The following is an 18,111-nucleotide window of genomic DNA, read 5'->3' as shown; positions in this document are numbered from 1 at the left end:
AAGCTACCCAAGCAAGGCTGATCAACGTCGATTACCACATAAACATCATGGTTTCACATGCTTCTGCAATAACGCTGAGAGAAGACTCTATCAATCACTCAAAATTAAGCAGAAATGTGTCAATATATCAATTTTGGGTTCATGCCTCACTACTCCGCCATGATAATGCACCGTCCATCAGCCAACCACCCCCCACCAACAACTCCAGAACATGATATCGCCAAAACATATGATTTCTAACAACATTCATAAACACTCTATGCCTCGGCCTCTCCGTTCTCAGTGCCAGGCATCGGTAGGGCGCCACCAGGAGAATCTGGCTGTCTCGCGGTCAAGATCTCAACCCCATCTTCTGTAACTAGAAGGGTGTGCTCTGCGATTCATATTAGCCTATGTCACTACCACACTTCCAAAGGAGACTCACCAAACTGAGCTGTCAGCTTGCCATCGATGGTGGTGCTGGTCCAGTTATCAGGCCAGGTGATATCTCTATACTTGCCCAGAGCAATCATGGGCTCAATAGTGAAGGTCATCCCGGGCTTGCACTCTCCAACAGTCTTGTTCTTGGCGTAGTGAGGGACGTTGGGAGGGCAGTGGAAAAGCTTGCCGACTCCATGGCCACAGTAAGTTCGGATAACGCTGCAGTTGTGCTTCTTGGCGTGCTTCTCAATAATGTTACCAAATTCTCGGATCAGAGTGCCGGGCTTAACGGCCTTGATAGACTCATCCAAGCATTGTCGTGCCGTCTCAACCACACGAACAGTGTCGGGATCGGCCTTGGCCTTGTCTCCAATGTAATACGTCTCGTTCAAATCGGCGTGGTACCCTTCGTGGTACAGGGAAACGTCGATGTTGAGAATGTCACCGTCTAGCAGAACACGCTGGTCAGGAATACCGTGACAGATGACTTCGTTAACTGACGTGCAGCAAGACTTGGGGAAGTTGTTGTAGTTCAGAGGAGAGGGGTAGGACTAAGTCGAGTCAGCCATCACAAATAGACTCCTGCGCTTCGAAAATTCGTGAGCAAATCTCAATACGTACGTTTCGCTCGATACAAGCCTTGTGAACGATCTCATCGATGTAGTCGGTCGTCACGCCAGGCTTAGCGGCAGCGGCCGCGATGTCGAGGACCTCTCGCGCAAGCCTGCAACTCTTTCGCATAGCATCCTGGCCCTTCTTGTCGAGAAATTCGATCTTGTTACGGTTGGTGAGGGATCGGCTGTATCTGGGGTTGCCGTCTTGCCACCACACGGGGTGAGGAATCGACTGAGGAAGAGTTCGGTGCGGCGACAGAGGATAGACGGGTCGCAAGGTTCCAGAGTACGGAAAGTTGGGGAAAGGGTTATAATAGCCGGTAGCTGGATCTGGTGAGATTGCTTTCGGAGCTTTCAGGTGGTGGAGGATATTACTTTGCGACTTGTGCATTGTCTTGTGAATGCCCTGTGACAGAGTTAGCCTATGTCGCTGTCGCAAGGTGGTGAAATCATGTACCCAGTTTCTCTTAAAGCACTCCTGAGAGCAGAAGTAGCTGTCCTTGACTCCCAGCTTCAGACAAGTTGGGCATTGGAGGGATCCAGCTTCGTTCTGGCAGTCGGCGCCCATACACTCCTTCTTGGCGGGGGGGTCAGCAGTCATTGTGTCGGTATAAATGCACTATATGTTCTCGAGTAAACAGATTGTATCGTGCGAAAAGGAATGTATAAATCAAGAAATCGCAACCTGGAGTGAGAGTTTGTCGAGCAATTAAAATGCGATCACAAAGCGCCAAACAGTGTAGTCGTAGAGTCGTGTCTCGTGATGCAACTTTCAAACGAAAGCAAAAGATCGACTCGGCCCCATTTGCTGCAGGTTGATAAGCATCGATAAGGGTCATCGCTAACAATAGCCCGTTACGCTTTGCGACGGTCTGGAGCTCCTCTAACAGAGTCTGAGTCGGTGGGGCAGTCAAACATGTTTTGTGCAATTTTATGCATACACTTCACTAACAGAGGCTGTTAACGTCCTCTTGTAAACGGTGCTGTTTTGGGTAAGTGGGGGGTTACGGCACAACGGAGACGTGATCAGTAACGGTGGTCCATGCGAGCTTGTTAGTGCTTCAGTGAAGACTGGGCATGTGAATGACAAGGAACTCAAATTGGTCTCTAATAAGGAGATTTTCTGCAACTTGCGTCTCACCAAGCATCTGCGTTTCTGCTCATTTGAGTCGAGAATAATTTCATGATATCAGTGTCAGGTTTGAGTCAAGTATGTCATTTCTGAGCAGATAGTTGTGAGATCTGGAGAATTTGTAGCCGGATAAATACATATTCAACCTGCACAAGAGCAGAAAGGGAACTGAAGAAGGCGCTTTGAAGTGAGCGATGGGCCATCAAGGATAACAAGTTGGCAGTACTAGTATGTGCACCGGCTTCGCTCTATCAAAACACACTCACTTGGTCACAGCTAGCGGCCTCTTCATTGGACCATAGTCCAAACCTAGACACTTTAGAACTAGAACATTTTTTTCAAACCTTCAGCGGCATTTACTTACTGCAACACCGAATGCCGGGGTTACATAGGTAAGGTAGTCAGTGGTCTTGTGAGTGACAGAGGTTGTTGTCGCTCCTCTGTAGTGGATAAAGTGGGTCCCGCTTCCGGCCGGCCGCTATCGCTTTGATGCAACAGAAACAGCCGGCCCTATCGGGGCTTGAATCGGTCCTCAGTCTATTAGTATGGCGACCTTAATATCTCGTCATCTCTTGACATTTCTTGTCTCCGTTCGTCCTTGACCAACTTCGCGAGCAAGATGGTGAACCCTCAGAAGATCGTTGTTGTAGGTGCTGGCCCTGTTGGTTCTCTGGCAGCTTTGTATGCTGCTCAGAGAGGCCATGAAGTTGAAGTTTATGAGTTGCGACCGGGTAAGTGACTGTTTTCTAACATGTTTCCCATTGGCGCATCGCAAAAGACTCGATAAGTTCCGGAGCCCCGAGGAAACTCGTTTGAAGCTCTCGCGACTTGCGGAGAGTCATGTGTGAAGTTTTTCATGAGTCTTTTACCAAAATTCTCTCCAAACGTTCGAGAGGCGCATTCGCTGACTGGTCTAGACCTCCGGGATCCCAGCACCATCCCACTCAACTTTACAAAATCTATCAATCTTGCCATATCAGAGCGTGGAATCAATGCTATGCGCCATGCTGGTCAACCGGGCCTCCTTGACCATGTCATGTCGACAACAATTCCAATGAGAGGCCGCATGATTCATGGTAGAGGCCCAACTGGAGCACTATTTGAGCAGTCGCAAGACTACGATGTAAAGGGACGGGTATGAATAATTGCCTCAACTCCCGTGTAGCACGTGAAACTGACGATTCCAAATAGGCAATTCACGCCATTGATCGGGCAGGCTTGAACAAGCGGTTGCTTGACATCCTGGATAATATGCCTAATGTCAAGTTATTCTTCAACCACAAGCTCACAGGCGCCGACTATCGCGAATGCAAAGCTTGGTTTGAAGTGGCGGATGCAAAGTCATCCCAAGAGTCTCGCCCTAAGGAAATCGGCATTTCCTTCGACCTTATGATTGGAGCTGACGGCGCCCATTCTGCTGTTCGCTACCACCTTATGAAGTTTACCCGGATGAACTATCAGCAGGAGTACATCGATACTCTATGGTGCGAGTTCCAGCTCAAGCCTGTCAAGGTTGATGAAACAGCCGATCCGATTGCCAAGTTCCGAATATCGCCTAATCACTTGCATATTTGGCCCGGCAAGGATTTCATGTTCATTGCTATCCCCAGCGATGTACGTTCTTTCTTATTCATTTCCATTAGTTCTCCATAATTTATTGACTCTTTTTGCTTAGGACGGCTCATTCACATGCACACTCTTTATGCCTAGCAAGGATTTCTCAGATCTTGAGAATAACCCTGCCAGCGTTCCGGCATTCTTTGACAGCCATTTCCCAGGCGTTACGGACTTGATACCAGGCGATGAGTTGATTGAATCTTTCAACACAAATCCTCACCTCCCACTTATCAGCCTCAAATGCAAGCCGTACCATTTCGGCTCTTCTTGTGTTATTGTTGGCGATGCCGCACACGCCATGGTGCCTTTCTATGGCCAAGGAATGAATGCGGGCATGGAGGATGTCCGGATTCTCTTTTCAATACTTGACAAACACGCTCAGATCGACGAGTCCAATGATCCTGCCAGCGAGTCATCTAAATCTGAGCCAGCTTTCCAGCGATCACTAGCGTTGGCGGAGTACTCAGCAGTTCGACCAGCCGACGCCCATGCAATAAACGAGCTTGCCCTGCAAAATTATGTCGAGATGCGATCCTCAGTCTTGTCAAAACGCTACAGGCTGAGAAAATATCTCGAAGAGATGATGAGCGTGTACTTCCCTCGCCTTGGCTGGCAGACGAAATACTCCCGAGTCAGCTTCAGCAACGAGGGTTACCTGGACGTCATCAACAAGAGTGATGCCCAAGGCAGGATATTGGTGCGAAGTTTCTTGACCCTGGTTGCCAGTCCTTTCCTGGTTTCAGCCGCGGTGTTTGCATACAAGTACCGACGGTCATTTTCTGCCATGATGAAGGCTGTTCGATAGCTTCCCTCGTGAGGTAACTCTGCCGTCTTGTTGGTACAATGTATTAGTGGAAATGTTCGCTTATTTATTAGGAATTATGTATCACTGCTCAGTTGCAGGAAAAGTTGGCTATAATTAAAGGTCGAATTGTAATATAGAACTAAACCAACATAAGCAGAACCAAACTCGAAACAAACGCAAGAACGTCAACCTTCGGTTCTGATAAAGACCTTCTCTACTATCTCTGAATCCACTGAACTAGTCGCATGAGAATTAAATGTATGGTTGCTCTATAGGGTTCAGATCAGCCAGTCTACGAGTTGATCGAGCGTTGGCGATTTGCAGCGCCATCACTCTCGTTCAACAGTGAAATCGAATTATTCGTGATGCATCAACACCGAATTCACACATACCGAGTCACAATCTTTATTTATGTCACCGTACAAGGACAAAGCACACCTTCATCGTCAGTGTTTTCTTATGCACTAATACAATGATATGCGCTTAACCAGTATTTGGCTTAGTCATTCTTCGAACTTCTGAATTTTTGGCCCGGATCTACAACACTATGGAGAGTCTCGTTGAAATCGAGATATTGGCCGGCATTTCCTCGCTCTAAATCTTCGACAATTGAAGGTGGGAGATTTTATCTTGGTCAATAGGTCTCCTGAATTCCAAGATTCAGTATCGCTTTCTTCTAGGGGTGAGTGTGACAATTCCACATCCAAATGCCGTCAGGAGCTGCAAGGAAACAAATGTTAACAAAGCGTCAATGTAGAACGAAAAGACGATTACAACGTGACGACGAAAATCACCATCACTCAAATCGATACCGTCAATTCTCTAGACCGCCCATCATGCCCTCAGTCACCAACATCGCGAACATGTGTTCGCATCTCCAAAACGCCTCTAAAGCCCGCCTGGGTATAACATCCGTCAAGAATTGCAAATACAATCTTCAACTCGCCCTCGCTCTTCACCGATCAGGTTTCTTCTCGGCAATCTATCGCTCCGGTCCTCATCCCCCAACGCTCGAGCAGATGGTTTCTGAGCCTCCAGTACCCGTGACAAACGCCAACGTAGCCACGATGCGCCTATGGCTCGGCCTTAAGTACTGGGACGGTAAACCCGTCCTCGGAAAGGCCAACGCTATTAGCACGCCTAAGCGTCTTATGACGGCCAATATTGCCGAGCTGGCTAGATTGGCGAGAGGGTTTCCTACGAAGGTGGATGGTGGTGTCGTGCCGGGGTTAAATCTCGGCGAGTGCATGTTTGTGTCGACGTCGAAGGGTATGCTGGAAGTGAGAGAGGCACTCGCGAGAAAACAGGGTGGTCTACTAGTATGCCGGGTTTCATAAGTTTGGAGATCTAGAGGGAGGGTTGCCGGGGTGGTGGGAGGAGCCTGTGTGCTTTCATGATACGATAAATTGGGAAGCTTGTATTGTACAACTAGATTAAGTCCCATAAGGACGTTTTGTGTATCAAAAATCAATCTCAAAATGAGAAACCGCCTTGCGCATTACAAATATTTGTGTTATCTTGCAATCTCGTTTTCAGATGCTCTTTTTACAATAAGTATGCGACAAAATCACCATTCGCCTTCGCTTAAAACAGGTATCTATACAACGGCTCAAACAGTGCATCCCTTCCTCCACTGCTAACAAATCAGCAATCTTAAGTCTCTCACAGTCTATCCCAATTTTATTCCGCCTTGGTAACGCTTTCCTGGTCTTCCTTCTTCTCCTCATCAATCTGTTCCCCAGTGGTGTCCTTCTCTTCAACAGCCTCAGCGGCCTTCTCGTCTTCCTTGGTATCATTCTCCTTTTTGATGTCAACCTCGTTATCCTTATTCTCTGCCGTCTCCGTCTCGGCGGACTCGACTTCCTTTTCCAACAAGGGAATCACCTCTTTGGTGGTCTCTGGTTCAGGATCAGTGGTTGATGCCTTGTTTGTCTCCTCGACGACAACAGGGGGTTGAGTAGAGCCCTCGTCCACTAGGGGAACAATATCTTCGCCCTCAAGTGGCTTCTTAAATTCAGTCGCGGGCTCCTGCTCCCTGGACTCATCAACAGGAGTCTCCCTGGGAGAGGTGGTGGGCTCCTCAGTAGCAGAGGTTTCGAGTACATCAACAGGTTTCACCTCCTTGGGCGTCTCAGGGGTGATAGCGTGGACGCTTTCCTTCTTCTCCTGCTCCTTCTTGCTCGATTCCTCAGGAGCGAACTCGGCCTGAGGTTCCTCGGGAACATGCTCCTCAACTTCAGCAGGAGCGTCCTCCACAACAGGCTCTGGTTCAGGCTTCTTCAAATCTTCGGGGGCCTTGCTGATCTGGGGTACCTCGGTCTTAATGTCGGGCACCTCCGGGCTTTCTGTCTTAGTTGGCTCGGGTACCTTCTCTTCAACCACGGGCTCGACCTTGGAGGTCTCGTCTGAGGCGACTGAACCAGTCACCGACTTGGATTCAGCTGCCTTCCTGGCAGGTTTCTTGGCGCTTCCCGGAGTTTTCATGCTGCTCTCGCGGCGGGTGGCATCGGCTCCTGAAGAGGTTGGTCGCTTTGCTGTCTTCTTGGGCGGTGTCGTAGGCACTTTCTCGGAAGTCTTTTGAGCGGAAGCTTGTGTTGGCCGCATCATGCGGGCCAAAAAGCTCTCATCCACTGGTGCTTCTTTCTTGGGGTGAGCAGGATCAGAGGGCTTCTTGGGAGGGGGGCCAAGGCTTGGCCGTGAGCGGCCGACGTTCGAAGGTTGACGCTTGACGGTTTTACCAGTACTGGCGCCAGCTCCTGTCGCGCTCGCCCGGCTGGCTGGACGAGCAGGTACGCCGAGATTCTGTGAGCTGGCCGCAGATTGAACCTGACGACCTGTCTTGGCACCGGAGGATGCAGTTGGGGCCATGAGAGAAGCAGGTAGGTGCACAGGCTTCGTGGGAGACTTGGGCTTTGGTTTCACAAAGGGAGCATCGCTAGGGGTGGGCTTCAATGGCTGAGGCTTCTTAGTTGTGTTGGTCGCTGAAGGTCGTGTAGCTGCTGGCGTGGGCTTTGGTGCCGATTTTGTCTCCTTCTTTGGTGCTGGAGCAGCCTTAGGAGCTGGTTTGGGCTCAGGCTTGTGCGTGGCGCTTGCTGTTGGTCTCGTTGCAGAGGGAGACTTTGCTGCAGGCTTGGTGTTCGGAGCTTTCGTGGAGATGGTGCTGGGTCGAGTGGCGGTTGTTTTCTTGGGAGCGCTGGCCTTTGCCGTTGCTGCGGGAGCTGTCTCCTTTGGCAATTTTGCTTCTTTCGTGTTCTCGACCTTGGCCTTGCCATTGGCACCTGCAGAAGCTGCTGGGGGCTTGTTTTCCTTCTTCGGCGAAGCTGCAACAGGCTCTGTCGTGGCAGGCTCTGCTGGTAGCAATGAAGGTGATGGTTCCTCCGCGTCTACCTTCTTGTCGGGGTTGACACTTGGCTCGTCGGTGACAGCTCCCATTTGCTCCGTGGGTGTCTTCGGGGGATCGATTTGGTGACGGGGCGACTCTGGGATTGCTTCTTGAAAGAAGGGCTTGCCTGCGCGTGGCGCATCTTCAAGCGACGCGGATGGCTTGTCCGGGATAGTGGAAACGGATTCTGCATCGGTGTCCATACTTAATCGACGGCGTGATACACTGGATTCGTGGCTGGGGTCTCTCCTAAGGCCTATCCTTCCGTCTTTCTCAATGGCAACAAAGCTTGTTCTGACTTTTGACAGTGGCCGGACAGGTGATTCGGTTCCGCTATTGCCTGTGCCCGAGCCTGTGGAGAAGAAAACAGGTTTTGATCAGCAAGGGGTTGAAGGGAGAGGAGGATGGACGGGAAGGACACGGTAGGTATGGAAGAATGACGCTGAGAGCTAGTGTGGGCGCGAATCCAAGGCAGGTACAATTGGAGCAAGCTTTTCAACGGCTTTCCTTAACTTAAAAGTTGCATCTCGCAACAGCTCTAAAAGTGCATCCCACCAGCCAGGAAATGCGCGCTCATTCTTGAGATCATGTCGCGAGAGTATCGTTCGTACCTTGGACGGGAGTGGAAGCGCCAGATGATCGGCCTCTGTCGGGCGGGCTCGTGTCGCCCTTGTTCTCGAACATGGCGCGGAGGTTCTTAACCTGACTCATTGTTGATGAGGGCTCTCAGAGACGAGACGAGACGAGCTGGACAATATGCAAGTTCGGTCTGGCGACCTCGAGGTCTTTTCGGGGTGTTCGTTATTCACAGTTTCAGCGAGTTCTAGAGCTGAGCGCTTGTTGTGAATAGATAGGGATTAGGATAAGGACAAGATGGGACGAGGTGATGTCTGGCTGGTTATGAGCGGCGTCCAGTTGCACAGGAGGCAGGGTACCTTGCTCCTTGAGGTACATCAGACAGATACGACGGGGCTCCTCAGGTCAGGCACAGGCGGTTAGTGGATTGAGGGGCGAGCCGTCAAACAAGGGGTACCTGCTGTAGCTGGCCTAGTGAGGTATTCCAGGAGGCGTTTCAGCGCTTGTTGAATACTTTCCTGTGGATGTATCTCATGGGGCTAAATTGCTTCGGCAGGTGGAGGCGGATGGTGGAGGGACTGGCAACCCGCAGAGAATGACTTCTGGTACGTTGGGCAGTTGCAGAATAATAGGGGCTAAGATCACAGGACGGTACAAGAGCTAGACAGACCACAAGGTAACTCTTCATCAGTCATGTACTTACAGTATCGAGATGGCTGAAGCTCGGTGACCAGCCAAATCATTCCACATGAAACGCCGACCATCACTCGCACAGCAACCAGACGTTATCTTGAGTCATCAAAGAAGCGCTGCCTCACGAATTTTCAAGTCTAGAATCTCAAGTTCAAGTTACTCTGGCAGCAAGTCAGTTGCTCGGTGACATTGACTAACAAGGCAATAGACTGGATTGGATGGAGCCAGGTATGGGCGGTGCTCAGACAAGGATCCAGTCGAAATGAGGCACTGAATGGATCTCGTTCACATCAGGCTTAGCCAGGGACAAGGTAAATTACAATCATGATGAGAGTTCACCGTGATTGCCGGCACAGCGACCGCATAATCTCATCAACTAAGTATCAAGCCAACAAGTGTCCTCGATAGGTACTCGGCCCCTCAAAGGCACCTGAGAACATGAAACAACAAGGAGCTATTATGATTAGTGGCTAGCTATTCCTAGACTGCCACGTTTGACGAAGGATTGTTATGCAGCATTGACAGTCAACACCAGCGAATGCTCCATCGAAGAGGTGTAGAAGTGAAATCGAATACAATGGCGAATGGCTCAAATCAGTCGAAATGAGCACAAGATGGGACGGACCGGCCGCAGACTACCTAATGTCAGCAGTCTGACTACGAATACGTACCACATCATTCGTTCATTAATTCATATAATTACCCCTTAACTAACTACAGTATTCTTATTTTATTTTATTTTAACTCATTTCATCCCATCCCATGCCTCCGCTTCTCCCATGTTGTCTCGGCTCTGAAGTTATTCCTTCGGCTCCCCTGCGGCTGTCCTACAGGCTCATCCAATAACATGTTCCCGTACAACTTATTCTTTTCAATGGGGGCTTTGAACCTTTGAAGCTGATATTGGAACGCATGAGCTTGTGTGGGGTCTACTGTGTCTCATTATTCCATCCCCACATCCTCCGATCAAAGCTGCCGTTCCAGGTAAATCATATCCAGTGGGCCATTGACATCCAAGAACTCTTTCATTCGATCACTGATTATGCGCTCACGTCGTATGGGAACTGGAATTAGATCTATCTTATCGTCGGCGTGACTTTTGATTGATATTAGTTATGAGCCCACTATCGGCCAACGATAAATGCTCCCAGGCAAGATTAATATAAACAGAGGTTTTTCTTAGACAGATCAATTCACTTGATAGAGGTGTTATCGAGAATAGAATACGGGAGCCCGTCTTAAAATGAACAGGATATCTTGTGAAATATAATTCAAAAGTGCAGTCAACATAAACTTTGTATGTTCGGCGCCATCGGCCTGGCCACTTTTTACCCGGCACCACATTTCTTACCCGTTCCGATTCTCGGACAAAAGAACTTGAACTTCTTCTCAACTCCAATTGTGCCCATCATGTCATACCGCACCCTCAGAATCGGTACAGCACGCCACCACCAACTCGGTCCAATCTCTAGCTAATATGTTGAATTTCAGGCCTCATCCCCGGTGATGGCATCGGCAAGGAGGTCATCCCCGCCGGCCGCCGCATTCTCGAAGCTCTTCCCGCATCTCTTGGCCTCAAGTTCGACTTCGTCGACCTCAAGGCTGGCTTCGAGACCTTTGAGCAGACCGGCGCTGCGCTCCCCGATAAGACTGTCGAGGTTCTCAGAAACGAGTGCGATGGTGCGCTTTTTGGAGCTGTGAGCTCGCCTACACAGGCTGTCAAGGGTTACTCATCACCCATTGTCGCTCTGCGAAAGAAGCTTGACCTCTACGCCAACGTCCGTCCCGTCAAGACTGTCTTGACCGCCGCTAAGCCCATCGACATGGTCATTGTCCGCGAGAACACTGAGGATCTGTACGTCAAGCAGGAGCAGACCCATGAGACTCCCGAGGGCAAGGTTGCCGAGGCTATTAAGCGCATTTCCGAGAAGGCTTCGTTCCGCATTGCTACCATGGCTGGTGACATTGCTCTGCGTCGTCAGAAGATCCGTGATGCTGGTGCCTCTAGCATTCACAAGTCTCCCCTTGTCACCATCACCCACAAGTCCAACGTCCTGTCCCAGACCGACGGTCTCTTCCGCGCTACCTCCAAAAAGGCCCTTGCCGATCCCAAGTTCTCATCTGTTGCCGTTGAGGAGCAGATAGTCGACTCTATGGTTTACAAGCTCTTCCGTCAGCCCGAGGACTACGATGTCATTGTAGCTCCTAACCTGTACGGTGACATTCTCTCCGACGGCGCTGCTGCTCTTGTCGGCAGCTTGGGTCTCGTGCCCAGTGCCAACGTTGGTGCGAACTTCGCTATTGGTGAGCCTTGCCACGGCAGTGCCCCCGATATCCAGGGCCAGAACATCGCCAACCCCATTGCTACTCTCCGATCCACTGCTCTGATGCTCGAGTTCCTCAACGAGGAGGAGGCTGCTGCTAAGATCTACGCTGCTGTTGATGGTAACCTTGAGGAGGGCAAGCTCCTGAGCCCCGACCTGGGTGGCAAGGCCACTACCGAGGAGGTCGTCGCTGACATTCTCCGACGCATGTAAAATGTATAAAACACCAAAATTCGGTAGCTAGATCAGATATCCCATGATGTATGAACATGTAACGATAAAGGTAGTCTTTGGATACAGCTTGGAAATACATGTGAAGACTCGTTTGGTTTAAATACTTGGAGAGAATCGTATATGGTATGCCATTTTCCATCCGTCTTTCTAAATACCTCCGTCAAAAGAGGTGCCCCTATCCAGCTTCTACAATTCATTTGTGTATCGTTGACTTCCAAGCCTCTACCAAGGAGTCGTTTTCATATGACGTTATATTACAAGATCGTGCACCCATTCGTGTGTGTTATACAATAGCATAGATGACATCGTCTACGCTTAGGCCAAATTACATCACTGATGTACTGGGCCATGTTACATCTTCAGCTCCAGTGACTAGCTTATTTGGTTCGCTTAGCCTCAAGCTCGGCCTGATACTTGGCGACCAGTTCCTTTCTATAAAGTTGTTAGTGCTTACTCTTTCGCAATGATGCAGATATACATACTGAAGATGAGGAGGAGCAGGGGCGTAGTGGCTAAATTCCATGCTGAACTCGCCCTTGCCCTGAGTGGCAGCACGAAGCTGAGAGCTGAAGCCAAACATGGCGTTCAGACTGCAGTCACAGATGAGTGTGAAATCCTCGCTACCAATATCGGTATCGTGGATTGTGGCATTACGCTTGTTCATAAGCATAAGAATGTTACCCTGAAACTCATTGGGGGCAGTGATAGTGGTCTTCATGAGGGGCTCGAGAACCTGACCACCAGCATCGGAGAAAGCCTTCTTGAAAGCCATCTGGGTGGCCAAGTTGAAAGCATAATCGGAAGAATCGGTAACGTGAGTAGCACCATCGTTGACAACCATCTTGGCGCCGATAACCTTGTGTCCCAGGAGAGGGCCCTTCTCACAGACAACATCGAAGCCCTTGGCACAGGCAGAGAGGAACTTGTCGGGAATATGGCCGCCAACGACCTGGCTCTCATAATGATTCTCATCAGGCTTGTCGTTAGGCTCAATCCATCCAGCAACACGGGCGAAGTCACCAGGACCACCACTCTGTCGCTTCAGAAGGTAGTCATAGTCGGCTCGTCGGGCGATTGTCTCTCGGTAGGCGACACGGGGCTGGCCAGTGACACACTCAGTCTTGTACTCGCGTCGGAGGCGTTCCACATAGACCTCAAGGTGCAATTCACCCATACCAGAAATGATAGTCTCCTCACTCTCAGCGTCAACGTGGACACGGAAAGTGGGATCCTCACGCTGGAATCGATTCATGGCCTTACTGAAGTTGTCGGCATCACCGGTTCGCTTGGGCTTGATGGAAAGAGACATGACAGCATCAGGGACGAACATGGAAGACATGGTGTAGGGAAGACCTCCGTCAGTGAATGTGTCACCGGAGGCACAGTCGACGCCAAAAACGGCGCAAATTTCACCGGCACCAACCTCGGAGACATCCTCCATTTCATTGGAGTGCATACGGACGATACGGGGGATTCGAACCTTCTTGTCAGTTCGAGAGTTGAACAGGTAGGTACCCTTGCTCAGCTTGCCCTGGTAGACGCGGATGTAGGTGAGTTGACCATAATTATTCTCCTCGAGCTTGAAGGCGAGACCGACAAAGGGAAGAGAGTCATAGGGAACTAGCTTAACAGTCTTCTCGCCCTGGGACTTATCCAGACCAGTGTTCTCAATTTCAGAAGGGTTGGGCAGGTAATCGCAAACAGCGTCGAGCATAGGCTGAACGCCCTTGTCGGCAAGAGCAGAACCCATCATGACAGGAGTGAAAGTTCGGGCGATAGTAGCACGTCGGATAGCGGCCTTGATCTGAAGGTTGGTAGGTTCCTGCTCCTCAAGATACAGTTCGGCAATTTCGTCGTCGACATCAGCAAGCTTCTCAATCAGAGCCTGGCGCTTCTCCTTGGCGAATTCCTGGAGAGGGCCGGGAATCTGATCGGTAACGCGAACCTTGGTACCACGGGGACCCTCGAAGTACATAGCCTGCATGTTGATGAGATCGACAACGCCCAAGAACTCGTCTTCGGCACCAATAGGAATCTGAATAGCGGCGGCAGGAATCTTGAGCTTCGTGTTGATCTGTTCGACTGCCTTCCAGGGGTTGGCACCCATGCGATCCATCTTGTTGACGAAAGAGATTCGGGGGACATTGTAACGTTTCATTTGACGGTCGACGGTGATGGTCTGAGACTGGACGCCGGAAACAGCGCACAAAATCATGACGGCGCCGTCAAGCACTCTCAGGGCTCGCTCGACTTCGATGGTGAAATCAATGTGACCAGGTGTATCAATCAGGTTGAAGTGGTAGGTTTCCTCTTTGCCGTTTTCCGTTTTCTTCCAGTCGGCGAAAGTAGCCGCAGACTGAATAGTGATGCCTTTTTCCCTTTCGAGCTCCATGGAGTCCATCTTGGCGCCAACGGAATCCTTTCCTCGAACCTCGTGGATCGAATTGATTCGGCCGGTGTAGAACAGGACTCGTTCACTGACTGTTGTCTTTCCACTGTCGATATGGGCCTGTTTAGTTCTTGTTAGCAGAAGGGGGTGAAATGGTGACGGCCATTGATCATACAGCGATACCGATGTTGCGCACACGAGACAGGCGCTTGGCCTCCTCAGTGGACATGTTGGCGGCGACATACTCGGGTGTTAAACTGGCAGCATCTTCCTGAGCTTTCTTGAGACTAACTATGATATTAACATTGTGTTCAGCAAGCAAAGGGGAGGGGCAATCGAGAACTCACGCTTCTTGCGCCGCACTGCAGCTACGCTTGGTCTGACTGAAGGCTCGTCGACTCTCCCACGCGGGAGCGGCAGCTGAAATAGTAAACGAATGGCTACCACAGCTTGGCTGCTGGATGCCGAGGATCAGACGGCAATTGAGCCATCTGGCAGCCCATGTTGCCCTCATCTTGCAATCTTGGACTTCAGCAAAGAAGTTGAGGAGAGGGTTGCCAATGATCAACGGTCCATTGGAAACTTTTTTCTTTGGTGTCGGGATTAGCAGGATGGAGGTGTAGCGCCACATGTGTACGTAGTTCTGATTCGCTCAGCGCTTAATTCCCGCCATCAACGGCACTGTAACTTGAGTGTGGGCGCCTTAGCCGAACGCCTCCATATCTTGACATGAATGGAATAAGACAACGTCTGAACGTTCTATGGGAGAAAGTTAGCCAAGCACATGAACGCAACATATTCTTTTGTAGTTATTTAAGGGTATATTTTGAGTTGTTGAGCATTGACTATGTGTCTCATCAGAGAGCTGCCAAGATACAAAACTGCCGTCAGTCTGCTGAGGTTGAGGCCTCGGGAATTTTCTCGACTTCAGATTTGGATATATATGCATCATTAACATTTGTATTTATAGGTATTCTTTTAGGCTTTCTATGCCATTCTTTTACTGGTATCATTTGTGTAGTCTCATCACCCATTGCGCCCTTTTTGTATCCTCATTACCAACGGCTCCGTCCGACCGTTAAACGCCAAAATCAGCCCATGCCAATGCAACCCTTGTTCAACGCCAGTGTCATGAACCTGTTAGCCTCTGAAGCAAATGACTTATGCAATGCAGCCAAAACTCCGTAGACAGTGTCATCAAAAAATGCTCGAGAGAATCCCTCCGCCTGCAAGCATAAAGCTCATAGTGGTAACGACCAGCGCCAAAGGTGTTGTCCCGGGGGCAAGCAATGATCCCGCATTGTCCTCGTCATCATTTCCATTTGAGTCTGATTCTTGAAATCCTTCAGCAGCAGTGAAGTTATGACCTGGGACTGTTGGTTTTTCGGTTGCTCTGTGCTGATTACTTGCTGCCGTTGCGGATGGGATGGTTGCCCCATAGCTCTTGAATGGGACTCGTTTGCTTTTCGTCGAATTGAAATCAGTAGCAGCAATTCCAACTTCGTTATTTACCAGGTCATAGACGACATAGGCGGATCGAAGAAAGGTGTTGCCAAGTAGGTACAGATCGTTGGTGTCGTTTTGTATACCAAAGGTACATATGTTCTCGCCCTTGTACGCGCCTGATTCAAAGGCTGGCATATTGGCCGCATCACTGGTCATGGTAAGAACGAGCTCATCCATCCCTACGCTGATGCTAGGACCGTCAGGGCCTGCGAACCCAAATGTGAAATTCCCTTGATTCCTGCCGTAAGCACATGGTAGAACAGCTACCCCATAGTACGGTGACCACACAGCACCAACTTCTTCCCAGATCTCATGGGCCAGATCTTGGGGAAGGTAGCTCAAGGTGGTTCCAGAATCGAGAACGGCCTGAATAGGGAAACTATCTGAGGTAAGGACATCGCTGCCGCTGGAGCTAGTGGCGACCAGTGAGGTCAAGGCCACGATGAAGTGGTAGTAATGGCCATCTAACTTTTGAATGTCGATTCGGTGCATATCGCCGACGTACTTTGCTGTGTCAACCCCTCCGAATAGAATGCTGCCGGCTTTGGCGTCTAGGTCGTTGAGCCACACACTGTAGGCGATAGTATTGATATAGCCTGCTTGGTACATCGCAACAGGAAGGTTGGGATAAATAACATCTGTGGTGCTGCCCGATGCCTCGTTCTTGGCGTAACCAACGCCAATCAAGCCATATGAAATGTTAGTCTTGATAGCCAGTCCCATGGTCAGATTGTTGATGACAGCGCCGTCCAACTCAAAGTGATCTTCAAAATAATCGCCCTTGACATAACTGTCATCTACAAAGGTGATGCCGAACATTCCAGGCGCGACATGTTTGAATGTCTTGGACTTATCGGGGTCAACTGTAAAATCGTCAGTAATGAAGCATAATACTGGGCAGGAGTGCCATCTTACAGCTTCCAAGAGGGCAACCACTTTTTCCATTCTTGTCGTCTTCGCAGATATCTGCACAGTTCCAGGGAACCCATACATCACTACTCCCGGTATCGAGCTGAAGGGTAATGTTCTGAGGTGGGTTGCCGATCGTGACATCTGTAAAGTAGCCTCCTTCAGATCTGTCATTACTTATGGCCTCTTCATATGTCGTTTTGGCGCGACGGGCCAAATGTGGTTGAGGATGGCGACCCTCGATGTTCCACTGGATGGTTTGGGCTTGCACAAGACCCAATGTCGAAACCAGCGAAGCACCCACAAGGAACGACTTCATCGCAGCCACGAGGGAGAACCAGGCAAGAGCCAGGAAGAGATGAGTTCAGGAATGGCGTTGAACGGGGTAACGCCACCCTCCTCCATAAGGCGAATAGGCTCGGGGCCAACCAACCGAGATGTAAGAATACTGTAAAATGGCAAGTGCCTTTTGTGTGTGAATAAGTAGGTGAGAGAGTAAGAATTTGAGACGTGAGTTGAGTTGATAGGTATCAGTTTGTTTGAAGGGCGAGGTAGTGCAAAGAAGCGCTTAACAGCTAGTTGATAAGTTAGGTTGGTTGCACTAGGACATAGATGTCGCAAGAAACGCCAGCCAAAGAAATACAGGGTAAAAGACCCAAAGTTAGGACAGATGTGGTGGATCCTAGGACAGCTGCAGCTGTGTGTATGGAAATGCAAACTGATGAAAGAGGGGAATTCTGGAGAATATAAAAAGAACAAGGGTGGAAAGGAAAACGAAGTAACGAATCAGGGTTAACAATGAGCGCAAGATTGTCGATTGACAGGAGATGATGGATGAAGTGGAAGAAACGGCACGGGGGGGCCACGCAAGCTTGGTACATAGCAAACGACGAGCACACCCGACCAGACTCGGGACTTTCCCACTTGGATCACTACGGAGTACCTAGTAGAACTATTACCAACTTGGGAACTTGCCTCTTGACTTGAGTGCGTGCACGCTGTAGCGCCAAGATGTCTCGTTGACCCTTGCGCTAAAAAAGGGTGAGTCGTCAGCGTCTCTCTGGGCTGGGATGATGAGCAGAAACAAAACATAAGACGCAATGGGCTTGTGGTAGTGGCCGTTTCTGTCTCGCGCTTTTTGTCACCCCTCAGCTACCAATCCAAGGATCAGTGGGATGATGCGCTAGGTGGGCGGGTACTAGTTAGTTGTTTGAGGCTTACGAAGCCCGGTGCTAATTGAGTATTATGTCAGTTCAAGTACGATCGGAAGCGTCGAAATTTCTACTGCCCTAACTATCTCACTTGTCAAAGTTAACATGGATCGTTTTGACTTTACACCTTGCTTCTTATAGAAAGGTACGGCTATCGCGGCGTGTTGTAATCACCGACTCGAAAATTACATGCTAAACATCAAAACTCTTGGTATCTCTGGATAATACGAGATTTGCACGTGCTCGCAGGCCAAGAAGAGCTGCCAAGTAATGATCATCGTCACTATCGAATTAGAGTG

General features: G+C 49.8%; 7 protein-coding genes across 7 annotated transcripts; 3 read left to right on the top strand and 4 right to left on the bottom strand.

Moving 5' to 3' along the window:
* Window positions 1-257: 257 nt before the first annotated feature.
* Window positions 258-1,635, bottom strand: FPRO_00530 (putative MAP1-methionine aminopeptidase; the record flags this gene model as incomplete). Its single annotated transcript, XM_031225289.1, has 5 exons — window positions 258-373; window positions 425-971; window positions 1,042-1,358; window positions 1,410-1,440; window positions 1,492-1,635. 5 exons carry the CDS (start codon window positions 1,633-1,635, stop codon window positions 258-260), a joined length of 1,155 nt encoding a protein of 384 aa, XP_031075940.1.
* Window positions 1,636-2,785: 1,150 nt separating this feature from the next.
* Window positions 2,786-4,588, top strand: FPRO_00531 (uncharacterized protein; the record flags this gene model as incomplete). Its single annotated transcript, XM_031225288.1, has 4 exons — window positions 2,786-2,897; window positions 3,084-3,301; window positions 3,358-3,780; window positions 3,842-4,588. 4 exons carry the CDS (start codon window positions 2,786-2,788, stop codon window positions 4,586-4,588), a joined length of 1,500 nt encoding a protein of 499 aa, XP_031075939.1.
* Window positions 4,589-5,424: 836 nt separating this feature from the next.
* Window positions 5,425-5,925, top strand: FPRO_00532 (uncharacterized protein; the record flags this gene model as incomplete). The annotated part of the gene is made up of 1 exon (XM_031225287.1): window positions 5,425-5,925. The coding sequence occupies one exon, from the start codon at window positions 5,425-5,427 to the stop codon at window positions 5,923-5,925; it is 501 nt and encodes a 166-aa protein (XP_031075938.1).
* Window positions 5,926-6,268: 343 nt separating this feature from the next.
* Window positions 6,269-8,681, bottom strand: FPRO_00533 (uncharacterized protein; the record flags this gene model as incomplete). Its single annotated transcript, XM_031225286.1, has 2 exons — window positions 6,269-8,322; window positions 8,582-8,681. The coding sequence occupies 2 exons, from the start codon at window positions 8,679-8,681 to the stop codon at window positions 6,269-6,271; spliced, it is 2,154 nt and encodes a 717-aa protein (XP_031075937.1).
* A 1,968-nt stretch (window positions 8,682-10,649) lies between these two features.
* Window positions 10,650-11,776, top strand: FPRO_00534 (uncharacterized protein; the record flags this gene model as incomplete). The annotated part of the gene is made up of 2 exons (XM_031225285.1): window positions 10,650-10,674; window positions 10,731-11,776. The coding sequence occupies 2 exons, from the start codon at window positions 10,650-10,652 to the stop codon at window positions 11,774-11,776; spliced, it is 1,071 nt and encodes a 356-aa protein (XP_031075936.1).
* Window positions 11,777-12,174: 398 nt separating this feature from the next.
* FPRO_00535 (putative translation elongation factor EF-G, mitochondrial) lies at window positions 12,175-14,817 on the bottom strand (the record flags this gene model as incomplete). The annotated part of the gene is made up of 4 exons (XM_031225283.1): window positions 12,175-12,229; window positions 12,280-14,306; window positions 14,362-14,473; window positions 14,534-14,817. The coding sequence occupies 4 exons, from the start codon at window positions 14,815-14,817 to the stop codon at window positions 12,175-12,177; spliced, it is 2,478 nt and encodes an 825-aa protein (XP_031075935.1).
* A 566-nt stretch (window positions 14,818-15,383) lies between these two features.
* FPRO_00536 (uncharacterized protein) lies at window positions 15,384-16,920 on the bottom strand (the record flags this gene model as incomplete). The annotated part of the gene is made up of 2 exons (XM_031225282.1): window positions 15,384-16,555; window positions 16,608-16,920. 2 exons carry the CDS (start codon window positions 16,918-16,920, stop codon window positions 15,384-15,386), a joined length of 1,485 nt encoding a protein of 494 aa, XP_031075934.1.
* Between the last annotated feature and the right edge of the window lie 1,191 nt (window positions 16,921-18,111).

This window comes from Fusarium proliferatum (assembly GCF_900067095.1).
Source record: "Fusarium proliferatum ET1 genome assembly, contig: FPRO_scaffold001, whole genome shotgun sequence".
In the NCBI taxonomy this organism is placed as follows: Eukaryota; Fungi; Ascomycota; class Sordariomycetes; order Hypocreales; family Nectriaceae; genus Fusarium; species Fusarium proliferatum.
The sequence above is the reverse complement of the archived record's forward strand: the minus strand, read 5'-3'. Positions and strand labels throughout refer to the sequence as shown.